Below are 22,068 nucleotides of genomic sequence, written 5' to 3' on the forward strand. Positions count from 1 at the left end.
TTTTCTTTAAATCTATTTTTAAGTTCTGATATGAAGAGTCATTTGATTGGTATTCCTTTATCTTTAAAAATATTTACTACAGGATTAAATAATAATCAACAAATATTATAAAGTAGGAATTGAACAATAACATTCTAAGTTCAAATCTGGTTATTGTTTGAATTATGCTATTAAACTTAGAGGCCTTTAAACTTTAAATATATTGCTGAAGAGTATTTTTTCTCATCATGATATAAAGCAATTATGAAGAAGGATATTTCATTTTGTACTTTAACATGTATAATGTATGACAATTCACAGAAAAAAGCTGACATTTGTTCAGCAGAAGTAAATGGGTAAAATTCCTTATTTGCCGGTAAAATTTTTGATGTGGAAGAAATAAACAGTTTACAGGAACATTGGGGGAATATTTACATAAGCAGAATGTAATTAATTAAATAGGACTTGGAGTCTAGTACCTGCAGCATATCACAGGAGAGGTGTATTGCTGCAGGTGTGAAAGACTGTGTTTTCATATATTACCATGCATCACTGATTAGATTTAGGTCACTATATTAGGAAATTATCATTATAGACTTAGATGGATACTGTGATGCTCTCTTCATGGTGTTTTGAATCATTATCCTGCTCTTCTAAATGTTCTTCATTACTTCACATTCTCAATCCTGGAACAGATGGTGTACAGGTGGATTTTAGCTCTCATGCATAGCTTGACTGGAGCAAATTAGGATCTTCTTTTATAGAGCTTACAGTAACTGTGGGGAGTCTGTATAAAAAAATTTGAAGCCTTTTTAATATGTTGGATTATATCTGTAAAGAATATCTTCTCAATGACCAGACTTTTGCAAGTGCTTTTTTGCACTTTGGGTTTTGTTTGGTTTGGTTTTGTTTTGGTTGTTGTTGTTTTGGTTTGATTTGTTTGGGGTTTTTTATTTTTATTTTTAACTTTAATGGTTTAACCTCTGGACACAATCTATAAATATGATACTGTGAATAAATTGTTTTCTGGACAGACTTTTCAAAATGTTATGAGTCATTTATCAGAAATTATTTACTTTGCTTTACTCAATAAACATTATTCTTTTCATTCAAATGAATCCATCAGATTATCAGATAGTGGAAATCAGTTTAGATGGATGGATTTCAGGAGACTATTTCCCAAGAAAACAACTCACATGGTTTTGGTAATTACCCGTATTTATATTTATTCAAGAACTCTTTATGAAGCTGAGCTCTACCCCACAATATGATTTTGTTCATCCTAAAGAAACCAGCAGTAAGAAATTAAAGCAGAGCAAGAAAACAGTGCAATGATCACAACAAGACTTTATAATAATAAACCAAAAAATGTCATTGTGAGAAAGAAAGTGGAAAAAGAATGATAGAAGGCAAAATGTGAAATATCGTCAGACAGATAGGAGGTACAATCTTCCAGAAACATCCGGTGAGACCAGTCCATCTGAAGCTTGGCATGTGAATGCATATACTCTCACTGCAAGAAGGAAGGTGAAGAAAGGTGAAAATTCTCAGTCTGGCACCTTTACACCTGGAGGATTCACACTGCTTGCAAAAAAATAAACATGTAAACTTTACAGAACTGCATATAAAGCTTTCAGAGGTCAGAGTGCAGTGAGGATGCAGTGCTGTGACGTGTGGGTGCCTTGCCCTGACCCTGCGTGGTGCTGAGAAAGCTCTGCTGGCTGTGGAGATTGTGCTGCCAAGGTACAATGCACTGTACTGAGTGGGTGTGTTGGCACCTCTCAAGAAGCTCAGGGGTACTTTCCTCCAGGCTTTCCTGCCTAGATGAGTTTGGACAATCAGCTACAAAATGACCTAATACTTCCTTGGACTGTAGAAATAGCAAAAAATCAGATGAGTTTCAAGGAAACAGGATTTTATGAGCTTTACTTTTTTTATTTAACTAATGTTTGCAACAGCTTAGCCTTAAAAGAAACAAATCTGAATGGACTCCAGATAATTGCAGAGATAGAATTAAGAATCTGAAAAGGCTTTGTAGTATTTTCCTCAATAAAAAAAATCATACTTTTATTTTTCTAATTTGAATTTTGATGGGTAATAAAACCATTATTCCAATGGAAGAACATATGATATGGCCATAGAAAGCAACAATATTTGAGTGGGCCAAAGTCTTGGAGTTTTTACTTTAAGAGAAGCAGCAGAAATCTGACAGGCCATTGTAATGGCAAAGTATTCTTTCTCTAGGATAGGATCCTTCCTTGAAACAATTTTTATAACTCTTAGGCAGTTTCTGTAAGATCAGCATCTAGAGTCGTGTCTTTGTAATTATTTGGGAGAATTAGTCTGTAAATCATTTTTTAATGGAATAATTCAATAGAATTAAAAATCTCAAACACAGCTTATGTAGAGTGATTGCTGTATTTCACACAGTGGGATCATCAAATCCTAAATCTTCTTCTCATAGGACTTAACACTACCTTATAAATACACAGATGTAACTTTGAAGAAAGTTTGTTCAAGTTGTAGTAATTAACACAGGCTGTGTCTCATTGCAGTTGTTTAGGCTATAGTAAGCAGGGATTTCCACTATCATACCTTACTTTTACTGTGTTTTAATCACACAATCACACCGAGATGTGGACATTTATTTTTTAAGGGGATTTGCTCTGCTCTGAATACTTCAGAGGTGATAATGATTTTTACTCTTTCGGGCTACAGCAGTCCAACTTTCTAACAAGGGAACAGAAAAAGGAAATGAGAATCTCTACAAGGCCCTTTCCAGTTTATGTCTGCCAGGTACCTAGTGCAATTAAAAATTAGTACAGCATTTCCTCTAACCACCTAACCACCTGCAAGAATGATTGCATTATTTTAAGCAGGTAGAGCTACAATTAGCAAATTAGGGGGGTTATGTGGTCTTTGAAATAGTGGTAACAGTTAGATCTTCATATTGCATCATAGTTATCAGTGAGAACAGTAAGTTTGCTAACATTTTAAAAGTCTGTCTTGTCCGTGATGGTAAATAAGCAAACAATGCTGTTTTCTGTGGCTATTATTTGAGACTTCACAAGCTGGCAAAACTCTGCTTATATTAAATACCTAGAGAAACTATGGCTACATGAGTTCCAACAACTGCATTGAATCTATGATTGAATCTAGGTACTAAATTTTAGATTATGAATTATTTTAAAATGCCATGATCTTAGATTTTGGATACCAAGGAATAATCAAATGAATTCAACAATCCAATTAAAACTACCATCAAGTGAGTTCTAGAAGCTTATTTTTTAATGTTCTGAATAGCACCAGAAGCAAGATGCTCTTTTTCTTTCTTTCCTTTTTAACTTCTTTTCATGTATGAGTCTTTTTCTCAACCTAGTGTTGCTGGGTTCAGCCTGCTTGCCAGGCTTGTTTTTTTGCCAGCTCAAGGTGTGTGATTTCATCTCTTGGCAATTCAACAGGTCCCTGCACTCCATGAGCTTCCGACATGCTGACATTTAAATCAGATAAAAACAACCCCTTTGTGACAAGCAGGTAATCAGGACAGTGTCATTACTATGATTGAGTATGGATTCAAAGAAGAATGGTGTCTGGTTTGCCCAACTGTGAAAATAGTATCTTTTTAGGGACTTCAAACCAAACCAGCATGTTAAATATTAAAATCCTTGATAACCGTTGCAAAAGAAAAAAATATGGACGTGTATTTTTATGTTACTCGGATTGTACAGTGATAAACTAGGAAGATTTCTTTTTGGAAATTTTGAGCCAAACAACACATCTATAAAGTATATCTCTTGGGTTTGAGATTTTTTTTTTAAATATGTGGGTTTTTCCACAATGAAAATCAGTTGCAAAACAAATTTAATTATCTAGTTAAACAGAATTTTACTGTCTTCCTTATGATATTGAAGGAAGAAATCAGTATTGTTTGATGTATACTTTTAGTCACTATATATTTGAATTATATAGGGAAGATAATGCCAAGGTAATTATCTAGTTAAACAGAATTTGACTGTTTTCTTTATAATATTGAAGGAAGAAATCAGTATTGTTTCATGTATATGACTTTTAGTCACTATATATTTGAATTATATAGGGAAGATCATGCCAAGATTTGAAGGATGTCTATGTTACCATATTTCATCATATCATTTACTATGTGTTCCAATACCATGAGCTCAGATGTCTTGAGCAAAGTCCCCAAAGAAACCTTTAAAATTTAAGATTAAAAATACCCTTGGAGAATTTCTTTTGCACCATCTGGGTTTTTTTGGCTAGGAGTTTGGCTGCAAAAGAAAGCTTTTCTCCACGATCCAGAGGATTCAGAATTTTTTTAAAGCCAGCTAAAAAGACTCTCTCATTACATGAATTTAGTATCTGGGATCCAAAATGAAGTTTTTTGAGATTAGCAGTAAAATTTCAGTAATACTGAAGATGTTATTATTTCTACTGACAGTTATTACTCTACTAATAGTTATTTCTACTGACAGTTTTATGAATGTGAATTTCTCATGCCAGTAGATAAGATTGAGATGTGCAGCCTCAAGCCTTACTGGATTAACAATATGGCCTGTGTTCCTTAATATTAATACAGAACAGCACCTGTAAAAAATGTCTTACTGAAGAACACTCATCACCAGTTTCCTTGAATGGAGAGATCAGCTGTTCAGAGAATATATTGTTCTTCTAATAAAGACTTGTTTTTCTGTTAAAAAATTGTCCCCATTTGTCTTCAATAAAAGTAAATTACTGCCCCAGATATCAACAGCTTCAAATATGATCCATTTAAACAGGTGAATAACCTCATATCCTAGGCAAGAGTCAGTGAAGAAAGTCCAGTTATACTCCTTTACAACAAACATAAAGGTGTAAAAATTAGTATAGATATTGGTATATAAGTTTCTGAAAAATTAATAAAGAAAGATTCCATGGGCTGACCTCCCAGATAGTCTATATGATCTCTAAAGTAGGGTCTTTAAAAAGTGAGAAGCATGGGAGTGAGTATATAGGTTATAGGTATTTTAAATTACTCCCAAATTTAAGTCAGTTTTTCAGTAAAACTATGACCCATAAATGGACTGTAAAACATTGTAAACTAAAACAACTTCTTAAATGTTTTATAGCATTAATATAATTTTATGTCTTTGGAGATTAGTAGCTTTACAATTGCCTTAAAATAACCATGGCAACAGAGTAAATTTTCAGTGGACATCAGTTGCTCACTAATGGTTGTTGTAATTGCAAAGAAACTAGATAGCAAAATCCTATAAATTACTTATTCTGTGATTGCAGTATATTAATTATTGCTGTACAGACTTGAAGGACTCAGGAATTTAAAGCATTTTTTGCTTGCATATCAGGCTTCTCAGTAACTCCTTTCTAGTCTTTCCCTCCTTCTGGCACAAGGTAATACTTTAATGAATAAAGTAACATTTGTTGTGAATTGTATTAGATGGTTTTGCATTCTAGAAACATCAGAGAATAAGATATGACAAGGTCATAAGGCTGAAATAATATTACCTTGGATACTTTGGAAAATTTAAAGCTATGATTCTGAGAGTGATATTTCTGCTTGATGCCTTTCCAAATTTTTTGTGGTAGAAGAAGCGTGACCTGCAGTTCTATGTGTGCGTATGTGTGTACAGTTGTGTGACTTAGTTCATTTTTGATGTAGACCACATAAAAGAAATTGAGCTACAAAATGGTTTATGGATATTTAATAGTTCCTGTTCAGAGCATGGTCCTCCCTAAATGTCAGAGTTTAAGCCCCAGCTGAAGCACTGAAGGAAGGTTGGTTTTCATCCCTGACAAATGATAGAAATCAATATTAGGAAATGCCCTGATATACTTGTAACCTGTTTAATTATTTTAATTAACACACAGCTGATTGCATTCCAGGAAAACACAGGATATAGCTCAATGTCAAAGAGGATCTTGTTCAGCAAGATGAACTACCCTCATGGGTGACTAAGTACATCGGTCATAATAAGCTGCATGTGAAGCTCGGTTAGACAGAGAAGAAAATGGCATTTAAGTTTCAGGTGTCTGCTAACTGAATGTTAATGGAATTATATCTGTTACATAATGACAATCCCAATGAGACAATGTTAAGGACGCAGATGTGTCTTGTTTGAGAAATCTTTATTTATGTGCTTTCAAAACATTCTTATTGCTCTTGGCTGTGGGTTTGTACGTTGGGTGTTGCATTTTTTTGGTAAACTAACTAGACTTCATATAAGCCTTAAACAGGAAATTGTTTAATTCCTTTTTTCTCTCTGCAATCCATTATTTCAACTATGATTATGTGACACTGATTTTGTTTGCCTGTTTTCTGTTCATTTTTATTCTAGCAATATATCATATCTGGAAAAATACTGAAGGCTTAGAAAAGAAATAACAGAATGCTAAGATGTCACTAATGATATCTGAGAACTATGGCCATGGTCTAAGACTTCCAAGAGCCTGGAGACAGAGGAGCAAAATCACAAATATAAGCTCTCTTGGCATTGGCAGAGCAATCTTTGTTTTGGGGATGAATCCTGTTAGCTGGACCATTTCCCATTTTGGTGACATTTTTACAATTACTCTAAGGATGGTTATCTTTACTCACCAGGATGCTGCCTCGCTTCCCAGGCAGCTGTTACCTGAGGCAAAGAACTTTTATTTGCTTTTCACTGGCCTCAGGAACCTATTAATACAGAGTCTGCTTGAGAGGCTGGTCAAACTCTAAAAACATTTGTTCAAAAGTACCTAGAAATACAGATGGCTCTTCAGATGCCCACGTTTTCTGCAGACAGCCCTTGCAGCTTAACTAGTTCCTGCACATCACAGTCTGCATTGATTCCTATAGTGTGTGGCTTTCTTTGATCATCTTCCTTGTATGAGCGTCACTACCTTTTGGGCACTTTCACTGAGCTCCACATTTCTCTTCTCTCATGTGGTTCTATAGCAGAGGGATTCTTCTGGAGTTGAAAGGGAAGAAATCTTTCTTTCTGAGACTGTACAGGCACTTGTGAGTTACTAGTATTAACTAAGTTGTTTCCTTATCTAATGTGCTTTATCTTAGTGTCCTTTGACTCCTGAAGTTCACAGAGGTATGTATGTATCTGCTTGGTGTGTTTTCATCCTGGCATGAAGTAAATGCTCAGACTGGAGTCTGAAGCAGACAGCTGTAACTCCTCTCTGCCTTCTCACATTCAGTACATGCAAGCTGATGAGAAAAGTCTGGTATCATCTAAGACACTCTGTCAATTGTCAGCTTGATAGGCTCCTACCTGAAACCTGACAAAAAATACGTGACTGTGGTCAGCAGTGTTGAAATAAGTGCATTTTTCTGTGTCTAGTAAAACAAAACCAACAAAAACCACCCTGAACAACAAAACCAAAACAACAACCTTCCCTGACTTCAAAAAAAAAAGAAAAAAAAAGAAAAAAAAAAGAAAAAAAAAGAAAAAAAAAAGAAAAAGGAAGGGGTATTGAAGCACAACAAAATCCTAACCAAACAGTGCCACACTGTTGGAAAAATGGAAGAAGTAGGATAAATAGGATCCTCGGTATCTCACAATAGTTAATGGTAAAGACAGATATAGGCAGGGTGCACCCAAGCTCTTAATGCCACATAGTTCTCAAATATGTCTTGGTGAGTCCTTCCATACACTGAGATAAACAAATGATTTATGGTCAGAAGACAATTACTCTGTGCTTCCTGCTTCAGATCCTCATTATCTCACAATAGTTAATTGGTAAAGACAGATACAGGCAGGGTGCACCCAAGCTCTTAATGCCACGTGGATCCTCGGTATCTCACAATAGTTAATGGTAAAGACAGATATAGGCAGGGTGCACCCAAGCTCTTAATGCCACGTAGTTCTCAAATATGTCTTGGTGAGTCCTTGCATACACTGAGATAAACAAATGATTTATGGTCAGAAGACAATTATTCTGTGCTTCCTGCTTCCTAACTAATTAGAGTTTTAGGTAAAAAAAGTTGCATAATATCTTGGACACTCCTGAATGTCCTCAATCTCTTCTGATCTCTTTGAATGGCTTTATATAGCTACAGCTTCTTGAAAGAAGTTTAAGTTTTTTTGGGTTTTTCTTGGTTTTTTTTTTCCCCCAGAAGAATAATGACAACAGAAATAAATGGTATGAAAACCCTTTTAATCTGGGAATGTTTCCATATCGTGGTTGCATTGCTGGGGTCTGCAGGTGATCCCGATTTAATAGAGAAATTCATATCTACTTAAAGTGTATTCATTTTGGTAATTCTAAAAACTTACTTATGGTTGTATTTGTGGAAAAGTTTCTTCACACTTTCACTCCCACTTACGTCCCAGCATATGTGTCAACTACTTTCTTTTTTTCTTTTTTTTTGTGTGGAAAATCATAACCATGAACTCTTCTCAGAGGGACTAAAAGAAATGTGCTTGCTACTACTTGTGCTGCAAATTATATTTTAAAAGAAAGAATGCCCAACCACAACATTTAAAACCAAAATGTGCACATGTACTTGATACCATTAAAATCACCATTTTCCACCAAAGACTATTTGATACTATCCAGTCTATAATACTGTGCAAACAAAACTTTATGCATCTATTCACACATTTTTATATGAGAAACCGAACCACCCTCCTATAACTTCCTCTTTCAGTACAAGCTGTTAGCTTGTACCAGATAATGTCATATCACCCTGCTACTATTTTAGTATGTTACTAGAGTAGTCTTTATCTCTCAGTTGAATTTTATACCATGTGTTGATCTTTAGGGGATTGAGTGATCTGTTCCTATTGCATACAATATCCGTTCTCTGAGCCTGTTGGCTTTTTTGACTTGCTGGATTCTTCAGCTGTAGAACTGAATCAATCTTCTCTGGCTCACAATATATGCTGTAGATTTTAAGATGAAAGCTGTCTCTATGGATTTTTGAGAACAGAATAAAAAGAAGCTCTATTCTTTCAAATATGCTGGTAGCACTGAGCTTTTTGGCTATATGTAGGAAACAGCAAGCTTTTTGTCTCACTCTCTCCCTCCTCTCTTTTCCTTAAAACCCCCTCCTGCATGTGGACAGAGCTGTCTCTTTTCCAGAGGTGAAAGGAACAAAGCTAAGGTAGCAGGAAGGTTCAAAGGGACTCGTTTTCTGTTCTTCAGTAGCTCCTTCCCCATCAGAACCTCATTCATCACATTCTTTTCCTAGGATTGATGGATACTTCTGACAAGGCCACAGTGATAATTCCTGCCTTGCTGTGGCACCTACCTTGAAGTTGCCCAGCTACATCTCCTACCCCTCCCTGCTCACAGAGGAGGAGGGAAGGCCATTCACACAGCATTGTCCCACCACTGGGAGGAGAGGTCAAGGCATAGCCTTGTTGAGCAGAGAATGGGCTGAGTCCAGACTGGGAGACACAAAACTGCCTTCTCAATTCTCTGTCACCAATTTTAATTCTTTATCTGGCAAAATTCAAAGTTTAATCTGTTTTAATACAGTCGTGTTACAGGTATACATATCTTCTGAGAGTAGACTCAAGGTGCTGTAAGGAGAGGAGCTAGAGTTCTGTGGTTTTATATTCTGGGTGGAGTTATTTGTTAGAGGGTAAGAACAAAAATGTCACCATTGTAGTATATGTGCTGAGAATGGCCAATAGCAGGTTCTGGGGGGGAGAGTGTAGAGAACAAGGAAAATGTAGATGAATTTTTCTCCTGTATATACTTATTGAAGTTGTAGCTGAAGGACTGCATGAACCAGAGTTTTGGATCACTACTTTTAAAACCCACTGTTACACCAACTAATTAATGATGGGGCAAATTGCTTTTTACTACTCCTGTACTGCTGATGGCTAGAGTTCTGTCTCATCTCTAAATTTTATTCATTTAAGAGTAGGTTTTATGATGCATGTCTCTGTGTTTGATGTGGGAAGAAGCTCTAATAGATTCTGTAAGGAAAAAAGCTGTACTTGTTATTTTAAATACCATGGGCTTATGGTACTTGCCCTGGCTGATGTTATACAAGAGTGGAATGAACTGTTCCTTTCACAGAAATACACAATTTTAATTTTTTCACTATGCTGAGGATGAAGACATCAAATAAATTATACGCTTCTGTGCAAAATCACAGCCTAAGTTCTCATCCATCAGCTTCAAAAATGTAAAGTTGTGCTGCCTGACCTGGAATTCATTTATATCAGTTTATTCCAATACCAAATTGTTTATTTTCTCTATAAGCCTTGCAAAGGGTACCACCATAAATTGTATTACATATACCCTAAATCTGTATATAATTTGTTTCTTGTAGCGCTCCTAGTTTCTCTTTCATTCTATTTTGTGCATTCATACATGAACAGCCAGAATTTGCCCTGTGGTAAGTAAGATAAATTGCCTAAATATGGGCATCAAATGCCATTTAAGATACCCCAGGGTATCCATCTGGCCTCCAGCTGCTGCCTCAGAAAGGCACAGATTCTCTGTCATATGCATATTCTGCATATCTGTGTGGATGTATCCAGTATCTTAGGATATTTAAAATGTCAGAAAAGGTCTGTATTTAATTCAGCTGGATGAAAACTTGTTTTATTGTCCTAATATTGAACTGAAACATGTAGGGTAAGCATGAAGTCGTTTCAGCTTTTGAATAGGTGTAAGAAAATAATAATTTTATATTTTAGTAACCATGTTGCTCACTGTTTTAAAATGTCTGCTGTGTGGAGATTGAGCAGATAATGGCTTCATTTGTTACAAACCTCACATAGCTTGGTACACTGTATATTTCTCTGACAGCCTGACATTCACAAATTAACATTTGCTAGTTCTGATTAGTTGTTTATAATTTTCTGTGGTTTTTTTTTTCTATTAAATGTTATAACAACCTGTATTTACTCTTTCAATTTATTCCATTTCAACCTTCTATTTAATTTGTCTCATTGACTAACATTTTGCTTAATTTTTCTTTATGCATTTTTCTTCTCTGGGAACTTTTGGTACTGAAAGTTCAAATGGTTATTCTCCCTCTTTTTACTTTCCTGTGAACAATTTAATTCATGTACCTCTCTGTAGTACTTTTTCTTTTTAAAATCGACTTAGAATGAAATGATCTTTAAAAAAAATCTGAACCCTTAATTCTGGTACTTGAAACTATTTGCATGAATTAATGAAAGAAGAGTTGATCCTATAAATCTGAGGAGTCATTCCATAAAGCTGCATGCTAAGAGATGCTGCATTCTGAAATGTTGATACAGAATAGTTAATTGTATTATAGTGCACTACATAACTGCTTGGCTTCCATTCTCCTAAGTCTATCATTGAATCCAGGCTTACTTCTTTAGACTCATAGCAGATAAAGTAGTTTATGTGGAACAGGTCAAAGGATGAAGACTCAATTTAAGTAATTTTAATTTCAAATTTTGAAAAAAGAAATTCATATAAATCCATAGACATATGATTTCAGAAATAAAAGATTTGTATCTGGTATCATGCTTTATAATGAAATCTGTTCCACTAGAGTTGGAATATTCTGTAAATGGCAGTTGTGAGACTTATCAGCACAACCACTTTTCTACACTTTTGTCAATGTACTGAAGTAACAGGGCCTCATGATAAAAAAAAAAAATTCATATAAGAAGAATTTAATTTAAAGAAGATTTAATTTAAAATATTTTTAAAATAAGGCTCAGTGCTGTTCTTAATTTAAGAACTTTTATAAATTAATAATTTTTATATGCACTTGGCCAGTAGTGCACATGAACCAGTGGTTTACAAGTAAATCCACTTTTTTTCCACTCCATGAAATGTAGAGAATTTCACTGGAGGTGTTGGCCAAGTGCACGCTGTAACATCACAGGGATCTAATATTACAGTCTGCAGTGAAAGAGGAGATATTTCAGAATCATGTGAAATTTAATTTCACAAAGGTGGCACATGAAGGATTAGGTAGTTTCTGAGCAGTATCTCAAGAATATCAAGGTACATGTTTAAAGATTTCTTCAGAAGAATCAGAATTTTCAAGTCCAGTGCAAAAAGGACCTGAACTACAACAGCTGCTTATCAGAAAGTGTCCTCCTTGGTATCTGCATAAAGCATTGAAAATCCAAAAGGGTCCATCACAGCCTTAATCTGATCTGAATCAGATTTAAAAACTTCATACATGTTGCCATTTTTTCTTCCCTAAATAACTTTTCTGGCTATTTTAACCTGCATTTTGAAAGGCTCATAAACAGCTGAGATTACAGAAACATTCTGAAATGTCTAGCTGAAGTGCTAGTTTAACACCCAGTGTTCTTTAATGCTGATTGCTGCAAAGTGGGAAGGAGGAGGGAGAATTTCTTTCAGTACCAGAGTATTACTTTATATCTAAAAATTGTAAATAAGTCCTTTGCTTAGCAAAGAGATACTTCTGAAAGAGATCTCAAAATAAGTTAGTAACTATGGCTGTATTCTAAAAAACCCCAACTCAACCCAAACCAGACTGAAAAAGATTGGTATGAAGAAGAGATTAAGAATGTAAAAGGTCACACGTGCTTTTCCATAGTTAGCCAAGCTTATTATGTAGTCTGGAAATTCCACCAGGTACTTTTGTACTAGGCATCCAGAATAAATTAAAAATTTAGTTAAAATGGTGACAAATTGAATACAATTACTTGAGTCATTCATGAGTTAAAATTACGCAGGGCAACATAACCACATATAGAATAAAACATGAAAAGGCTCAAAGACATAGTTCCCTCATTTCTCTTTAGCTATTTTATTAAATGATTGTTTTAAAAATATTTTTAAAAATTAAATCAGTGAAATTGTTTTTAAAAAAACTAGCCTGCTTTCTCTGTTCTCTATGGTGGTCTACACTAGCATTATAGGAACATTTATCCTAAGCAAAAGGAACAATTTTCCTGTGATGGTTTCCAATGAATGTGTTTCCCAAATGAAGGTAGCCAATTTCGTTCTCTAGTATAAATACCCTACTCAAGAACTGTTTGTTGTGGTTTCCCAAAGTACTTTTTATCTAAGTTGGAATTTATATAGGCTCACCACCTCAGGTCTTTGTTGTATCCTGTGTTACTTTCTCTCCACAGTATGTTAAATTTAAGTTTTGCGGGTAGATCTCAATGTTCAATAAGAAGAGAATTTAAATTCTGTTTTAAGATTGAACTACGATGCAATTCCCTGCAATGGTAATGATAGAATATATGTGGCAGTACCAGATACCAAGAGTGCTCAGTTCTGCATATCTGGCTGTCAGAGACACTTGTATCCTTTCATGGCATTTGTTTGAGTACCGTATGCTGAATCCAAGTTTGCCTCCTCACATGAGATTAGTTGTTATGGTCAGCTACAGTGTTTCTCCATATGGTTTATTATCTGCTCTCTCAACAGTGTTATTCAGTTTTTCCACAGAAGTATGCACTTTAATTTGATGGACTATCTGACAAAGTATATTTTCTTAGAAAACCTTTTCAATTTGAGAACTATCCATTCTCAGATGCACTCTTCATTCAGGTCATTCACCAGGGTATATTTTTCTTCAGATGAGATGAACATTTCTAATGAATATTAATTAACCCTTGGTAGTTTGTTTATAGCCTTGAAGCATCTAGTTTGTCTTACATTTTCATTCTGTCCTTACACTTTCAAGACTTCTGCAGTCATTATTTTGAGAACCACTGGTCAAATCCACAGGTTTTCTTCAAATGCCTTTAACTTTGCTTTCCTGGTTATGCAGCTAATGGTTTATTAACACAATCCAGTCATGCATACCTCCTAATTGTAGTTCATTAAATGTTGCATTCCACAATTGAATATTAATATAATAAAACATGGATTAAAGCAATAGTTTTATATATAACAAATATATATATATATATATATATGTTATATATAAAATATATATTTTGTTATATATAAAATATAACAAAATATACAACTTATGTCAGCATTGCTAAAACACAATCAAATATACTTTAGAGCAGGCACTGTGCCTGTTTCTGTACTTTCTAAAATCCGCTTTTAAAAAAAGGATAGTGTTTTTTTCTCAGTGTTAGGGAGTGTAAATCTTCTGTGATGTATTACAGCTTTTAGCAAGCCTGATTTTATTAACTTGACAAAGGTTGTTTGACTTTTGCCACATGGGAAAAATCTTGCTGGACTCAGTTGGAGAGGCTGCTGAATTTAGCAAGTTGCTATGTCCCTGTTGATTGTGGTGCTCAGCATGAGATGCTGTTGTCCTCTAGCTGAGAGCAGAACTACACCAGAAAAGAAAGATAGTTCTGGTTTGGACTAGTCAGTCACTTTGTACGTGTGTTGTGGATTAACCCCTGCAGCTGAGCATCACACAGACTCACTCCTTCCCCCACCAGCTGGACTGGGGAGAGAACTGGAAGGGTAAAATTGAGAAAACAGATGGGTTGAGTTTAATAAGTGAAGCAAAAGCTGCACACATAAGCAAAGCAAAAGGACTTCATTCACCACATGCTATGGGCATGCAGGTGTTCAGACATCCCCAGGAAAGCATCACACATAGAGTGAGTGACTTAATGGCATGTCCCTAAATGTCCCCTTCTTCCTTCTTCTTCTCCAGGTTTATAAGCTGAACATGATGTTTTATGGTAGAGAATATCCCTTGAGTGTTTTGGGGTCAGCTGTCCTGATTGGTCCCCTCCCAACTCCTTCTGCATCCCCAGCCTCCCCAGTGGTGGGGTGGGATGAAAAGCAAAAAACACCTTGACTCTGTGTAAATGCTGCTCAGAAACAGCAAAAACATCCCTGTGTTGTCAGCAGTTTTTAGCACAAATCCAAATCAGAGCCCAAATCAGCCTACTGTGAAAAAAATTAACTTTATCCCAACCAAAACCACCAGAAGATATTTCTAAAGCCACCCAGATATTATAAGCTCACACTTTTATTGCTGAGCATAATAAGTTTTAAGTTTTTTGTTTTAAGTTCCCATTGGTCTTAAGGTATACCAAGAACATTTCTTATCTTATATATTATAAGCTTACACTCTTATTGCTGAGCATAATAATGTTTTAAGTTCCCATTGGTCTTAAGGTATACCAAGAACATCTCTTATGTGTTCATAAAAATGACTGTTTTTCCGTGAGGTCTTCAAATGCTGCTGAGTGGAAAGATGAATTCTAGTGTTACTATACAGTAATGTTTTGAAGGTTACCTCCATAACTATATACCAACAACAGCTGAGTATGTTATTGTTGGGTGGAAGAAATTTATTGCATCAACCTGCTGTGTGAGCAGTGAAGAATAATTTCATTGCTTGAAAGATTGTAGACTGGGATTTTTCTTGCCCTTCATTCTGTCAAAAGAATTGGGAGCAAAGCATGAAGAGCTTTCCAAAATTTTCTGCAGAGTCTCTTCTATCTTCATGGGGTCTTAAGTCTTTACCACACATAATTTTTGAAACTCTTCTTCCATGGTTGCTCACGTCCAATATTTGCAGCCAGAATTTTTCTGGCAGAACTGTGAAATTGGCACAGTATTTAATGTGCCACTTGTCACTCTCAAAACACTGTTTATTTCACTGGATATCAATTTTATATGAAAGCTGTTATACAAAACAAAATGCTTTAGAGAACAAAATACTTTATGGGAGAGAGACAGACAGACATACAAGAATAATTTATGTTGAAATCTTGGAGTGTGTAGACTGCTCCTACTTCTACTAGCTTACTTCTGCTTCATAGGTACCCATAATTTTACCTTTTTTTTTCATTTCCTGGAAACCACTCATACTGGACTTAGTGCCTCTAGGTGATACACTAACATGTGTAATAGTGTAGGAATTTACTAGGAACTGGCTATTCTTTTCTTGGATGTTTACATGGAGAAACATGAAAACATTGTGGGGGCATTTTTTGGTGGTTTGGGTTTTCCCCCCAGTAAACATAAATTTCATCTCCAGTCACCGCAAGAGAATACTAGCATATTTGAATTTTTCTTCAATGGACTTCAACTATAAATATGATTCATCTATATATAAAAATTTGGGGAAGGGGTGTAGCTTTTGAAAAGTCTCTGCAGGAGTGCAGGTCCTTAATGTCACCTTGAGGGAATCCATCAAAATGTGTTCTAATTTGGCTGGTCTGGTTGCCAAGGTAGATGTGTAGTTTTCAATCTTTGAACATTTTGTTGATCGAATAAGAACAGTGTCGATTTATAACTTTTGACAGCTTCGGCAATGGCCTTTTCTGTCAGGCAGTGTCATGTATAGAGGAGAGAGCAACAAGCACAGCTGATGTACTTAATTTATTTTGATAAAATACTTTTTCATAGGTGGTCAGTGTTAGAAACAGCATACTTACTGTGACACAATTGAAACATTTGCATCTCAAATTACTTTATGAGTATTGGCTCCTAAGTTGAGGATATTAACAATATTTTTGTACTTAACTGGGATATTTTTAATGTAGTTCATTACAAGATTGCTGTGTTTTGCCTACTGCCAAGTATACACATCCTAAAGTGAAATTATGTCTTTCTTCATGTCAAAATAAATTTCTTCATTTCTGTTTTTTCCTAGAATTTCCTAATGTTCTATAATACACACACAAAACACCCTCAACCAAACAACCAGAGAAAAGGACAGCAAAGGATTACATTTTAAAACTATTTTCATAGAATCATGGGGTAGATTTTGTGATGATGATAATAACATACATTTTGTTTTGGGGAGGTTTTTGAATTTATTAGCATATCATATTTGCATTATGAAGAACCTGTTCAATTACTAATTAGTATTTTTTCTTTAATGTATATTTTTTAGATTCCTTTAAAGGTATTTATTGCTTTTAATTTTTTTTTCAGGGAGTGCTGGAACACCTGTTGTTTTCAATGAAAATGGAGATGCTCCTGGACGCTACGATATTTTTCAGTATCAAATCACCAACAAGAGTACAGAATACAAAGTAATTGGTCAGTGGAGTAATCAACTTCATCTAAATGTAAGTACACTATTTCCCTTAGTATTATCCTGCTCAAACTGGCTGCTCATGGCTTGGATGGGTACACTGTTCACTAGGTAAAAAACTGGCTGGAGGGCCGAGCCATCCAGAGATAATAGTGAATGGAGTTATGCCCAGTTAGCAGCTGGTCACATGTGGTGTTCTTCTGATGTCAGTACTGGGTCCTGTTTAATGTCTTTATCAATGATCTGGACAAGGTGATCATGTGCACCCTCAGTAAGTTTGCAGACGAGACCCAAGTGAGCAGGAACATTGATCTGCTGGAGAGTAGGACAGCTCTGCAGAGCACTCAGGACAGGCTGGATCAATTGCCGTGGCCAATTGCATGAGGTTCATTGAGATGAAGTGATGAGTCCTACACTTGGGTCACAACAACCCCAACACTCTTGGGGCAAAGTGGCTGGAAAACTGCCCAGTGAAAAAGCTCCTGGGAGTGTTGGTTGACACAGCTGATTAGGAGCTGGAGTGTGCCCAGATGGCCAAGAAGACCAACGGTATCTTGGCTGTATCAGAAATGTTGAGGCCAGCAGGACCAGGGCAGTGACTGTCCCTCTGTACTTGGCGCTGGAGAGGCTGCAGCTGATAGAATCATAGAATCATTAAGGTTGGCTTAAACCTGTAAGGTCATTGAGCCAAACTGTCAATCTAACATTGCTAGGACCACCGCTAAACCATGTCCCTAAGGCCACATCTACAAGTGTTTTAAATATCTTCAGGGATGGTGATCTTCCCTGGGCAACCTATTCCATTGCTTGACCACCTTTACAGTAGAAGATTTTTTTCCTATTGTGAAATCTAAACCTGAACAACTTGAAACCATTTCTATCACTTGATACCTATGAGAAAAGACTGACCCCCACCTGTCTACAATTTTCTTTCAGGTAGTTGTAGAGGACAGTAAGGTTCCCCTTGAGTGCTACATGACATTGAGTGGTTGGGGCATGTCCAGAAAAGGGCAATGAAGCTAGTGAAAGGTCTGGAGCACAGGTCTTGTGAGCATTGGGTGAGGGAGCTGGGCTTGGTATTCTGCTAGGTAGAAAAGGAGCCTCAGGGGAGAACTTACTGCTCTCCTACAACTACCTGAAAGAAAGACGTGATGGACAGGGGAAGCTACTAGATGTTGCACCAGAGGAGGTTTAGATCTGACATTAGTAAAAATTCCATCACTGAAAGAGTGATCAAGCTTTGGGACAGGTTGCCCAGGGAAGTGGTTGCCATTGCTGGGGATACTTGAAATATAGGTAGATGTGGCCTTTAGGGACATGGTTTAGTGGTGGATTTGGCCATGTTGGGCCAATGGTTAGACTTGATGATCTTACATGTGTTTTCAACCTAAGTGATCCTATGGTTCTACCAACCAGATTATGATACTGACATTGAGTATGACACTCATGATACTCATTTGAGTATTAAATTATTTTAAACACTTAAAAAATATTATTCATTCTCTGTCAGTTGGCAGAACAAAGCACTTCCCCCCTGTTCTTGAGAAGAGAGTAAAAGATTGCACAATAGCCTGAATCAAATTCTTTATATTTTCAAGTCAGATGGGTTGTGTAGTTATCAGCTCGTTCAGATGATATTTTCGAATCATATTATATCTGTTATTCCTCAGAGAGATTAATAAGTTAGGCAAGAAAACAATAACTCTTTCTTTAAAAAAGGTATCAGACAAAATGATGGGGACAGGTAAATTGCCCAGGTATTTCAAATAATATAAGAGGATGGAGATGTATTTCATAAAAGACAAGTTTGAATTCTAACCATTTTTGATTTAGTTAAAACATTGGGATGATGAACTACTGCAATAAAAATATTCCTTGAATATAAAGGGAGACTTTGGTGGTTTTCTACATGAATAACAAAGATTTGTATTGCCCCTTATTACTTCACAGCAGAAGGAATAAAAAAGCACAATTTACCCATCTTTAGATGTGTTTTTAATTGCTGTCTTAATCTCTTTTGCAAGTTTTGGGATTGTTAAATTCCATCTGTTCATGGAATTATATTTGGGTTTAAATTGCCATCCCAACAAAATTCAGAGTATATATTACATAGATTTGTATGACAAATAGGTATCAAGGTTTAATTTGAGAAATTTTTGTGTCCAAGGTACATTCTGGAAGAAGATGTTTTCATGCAAAGAGAAAAGAAGAAAAATGAAGTTAATCTCTTTCCTTATTAGATATGCAATATACTTGTGTTAGCCATTTGGGTACCCCTGCAAATACCAATGTTGTTTTGCTAAAGGCTGATGAGAAGGGCAACAGTGTGAATTGATGACTAGATACACCAAAAGGAGTTTATGCAGTGAATTCAATCAAACCACAAAAAGAAGGTTTCAAATGTCTCTGGTTTTCCATGTGAGAGGTTCCTGATGAAGAGTAACAAAGACAATGTAGGAAATATTTACAAATTATTCTCCTGTTCAGACTATTTTGCAATAATTATCTGAGTGCTATCCACAATGACACATATGATAGCTCCCCATTTTCATCCACAGCTGTTAAACCACTTTAGCATATCTACAATTTAATATCTGTAACTACTTGTCAGGGACTCATTTATTTAGGTATTCTACCCAAATAGAGAAAAATTGTTCCAACAGATGCTGTGTGTTGTAGATTGTGTGGCACTGTTATTTCCCTTCACTAACCTGATATCTGTCTGTTGAAAGGCATGAAAGGAAAAAAAAAAAGGTTAAACAAGTTTAATATTAAACATTAATTTCTGGAAAACATTACAGTTAAATCCTTATCATAACTATTGCGGAATAGATTCCAGATTTTGATAATTGCTACCTTTTTCTGAAAAGTTAGTGTTTATTAAATTAACTCAAAAACTGATACACACATTTTGCACAAATGCTTGTACTAACATAACAGTTATATGGTAATATCAAAAAACATACATAAAAATTTACTTTAATTTTAGTTTCATTATGATTTGCCTTTTTCTATCTCCCCCTAGACTTCTAAATTTTTCATTAAGCTTGTAGTTTTTCAGTTCCATTATTTCTGCCTCATGTATATGTACTCAAGGGAGCTCTGAAATATGATTGGATTGATGGGTACTCATACTACTGAAGCCACATTGTGCTAACCACATTGACCACAAATCTAACAGGAAAGGATTTACCTAAGGATGACCTCATTAACTCTCAGTAGTTAAGGATATGTTAGAATGTTGTTTGGCTCTCTTTTTTCACCACCATGAGCTCATGTGCTGGATGCAGCTGGTTTTTTCAACTCTCAGGCAGGCTCTATCTAGTATGTGGAGTTGTGAAGATAGGAGTGGGCTGGCACAGTGCCCTGCAGTGCAGGTTTCTGCTCCCAGCCTTGTGTTAGGGTCCTGCTCTTGCCCCACCACCCCCTGCCCTGCTGCAGAGCTCCTACTCACACGGGCCAGGATGCAGCAGGCACACAGGGCTTGCTCCTCTTGCACACTCACTAAAGTCTTAGCAGGTGTTGATGGCAGTCATGACAGATGATGATCTGCTGCGGTAAAGCTGCTGCCTCCTCTCACTAGACAAAATATATTAAAACCAAGTAATCCTTTTGTACAATTGTCAATACTCCAGATCATCATATTGCAAATTAGGAAGTGGTTTTGATTGCCAATGAATCATGGGGAACACAGTGGATGTTTTCATTAGTTTCTGTGAAAACATCTATATTTATTGAAATTGAAGCAGTATTAAGATGGCAGAACAATTTTTACCCTGCTGCTCTTTCAAGGAGATGCTTTTAAAATATACTACTTCCCCCCCCCACTCCCCGTATCCTTTCTCCTCTAGTTTGCTTTTAATGAAGACACATGTAACTACGATTTTTAGGGAATATTTGTAAGCCAGATCTACTCTGTAGATACCTCTACCCTGTTTTTTACAGATATTTCTTCCTCAAATTGTGTGGTAACATGTTGTAGCTATGATGTGTTTATGAATATGTTCACCTATGCAGCTGGTATTGTGCTTCAGAAAACGTAGTTTTTGTTCATCTGTTCATTTTCACAGTCAGAAAAATAAATCTTGAAAGTATCAGGTTTTTAGTACAGTTCAACCGTTGGAAAAATTAATGTAAGACAAACTAGAACATAACTTGCATCTAAATAACTTAATCGAAATGTTTCCCTTTTCTATTTCTGATTTTCTCATTTCCCCTACCTTTAAATTTTCCTTTTACTTAAGATTCTCTTTGCTAATTTATATCATATTTTGGATGCAGGTTTGTTGTCTGGGCTCTGGCTTCTCACCTGGTAGCCATCTCCAGTCTGTCTTTGGCCACCACCCTCAGGATTCAGGGTTGCTCTGCTGATGTTTCTGGCTCCTCAAAGTTTCACTGACTCTGCAGAGTCCTTGTCAAGCTTCAGACTTATTCCTTTCTCGTTGCAGTGCTGGTTTTCCCTTTGGGCAGAAAGTGCTGACTGGCTGGATAAAGACTCTGTATCATGCTCCCTAAGGGACTCTTTCTCAGCAGGCTTCACCAGCTGCAGAGACCCTTCTAGCTCTGGTTCCTTCATGGAGACTTCAGTAGCATTAATGCTCTCCTTTAGGCTAACTGACCTTTTAAATTTCCTCTGAAGCAACTATAGCTTCCAGACACAGGCACTTCATGACTACTGATCAGTCCTACTCTTGTAATTCTTACAAAACAAATGCATGACAATGCTGATACAGTAGATAAATTAAATTAAGAAACAATAACAAACTTCCAAATTAAAATTTTTGCATGATTATTGAGTTTGAATAAGGTATCTCAGTCTTTGACAGACACAAGAAAACTCAGAAAGGAAATATTTAGAAATGTCCAACAATCTCAAAGAACCTGCTTGTCTGATGATTCTGACCATGTAAATTTGCACCTCCTTTAGTAAAGTCCTTTTACTCTCCAAGGCTTCCTGACTTTAAGTGATCTTAATATACTGGAAACAACCAGACCTTTTAAACTTTTGGTATGATTTTTAAAGGAAGAAATAATTGCCTTAGAACGTCTGCTCATTGATGATATATTAACTATCAGGGTTTTCTGTTGTTTACTTTCATAATTTTCTTTTTTTATCAGTAGAAAAAGATAATTTTCAGAGAAGTCTGATAGTTAAAATGCTTTCTTCAAAAAAAAAAAAAATC

General features: G+C 35.9%; 1 protein-coding gene across 4 annotated transcripts in view; it reads left to right on the forward strand.

Annotated features, from left to right (window-relative positions):
- GRM8 (glutamate metabotropic receptor 8) overlaps positions 1-22,068 on the forward strand; it is a 313,000-nt gene that overhangs the window by 230,288 nt on the left and 60,644 nt on the right. For all 4 annotated transcript variants that reach the window (XM_039726957.1, XM_039726961.1, XM_039726960.1 and 1 more), the window contains one exon: positions 16,783-16,919. In XM_039726957.1, the coding sequence (XP_039582891.1) occupies positions 16,783-16,919 (137 nt within the window). The remainder of the gene's footprint in view (positions 1-16,782; positions 16,920-22,068) is intronic.

This window comes from Passer montanus, unplaced genomic scaffold (assembly GCF_014805655.1).
Source record: "Passer montanus isolate IOZ18808 unplaced genomic scaffold, ASM1480565v1 scaffold6, whole genome shotgun sequence".
Lineage (NCBI taxonomy): Eukaryota > Metazoa > Chordata > Aves > Passeriformes > Passeridae > Passer > Passer montanus.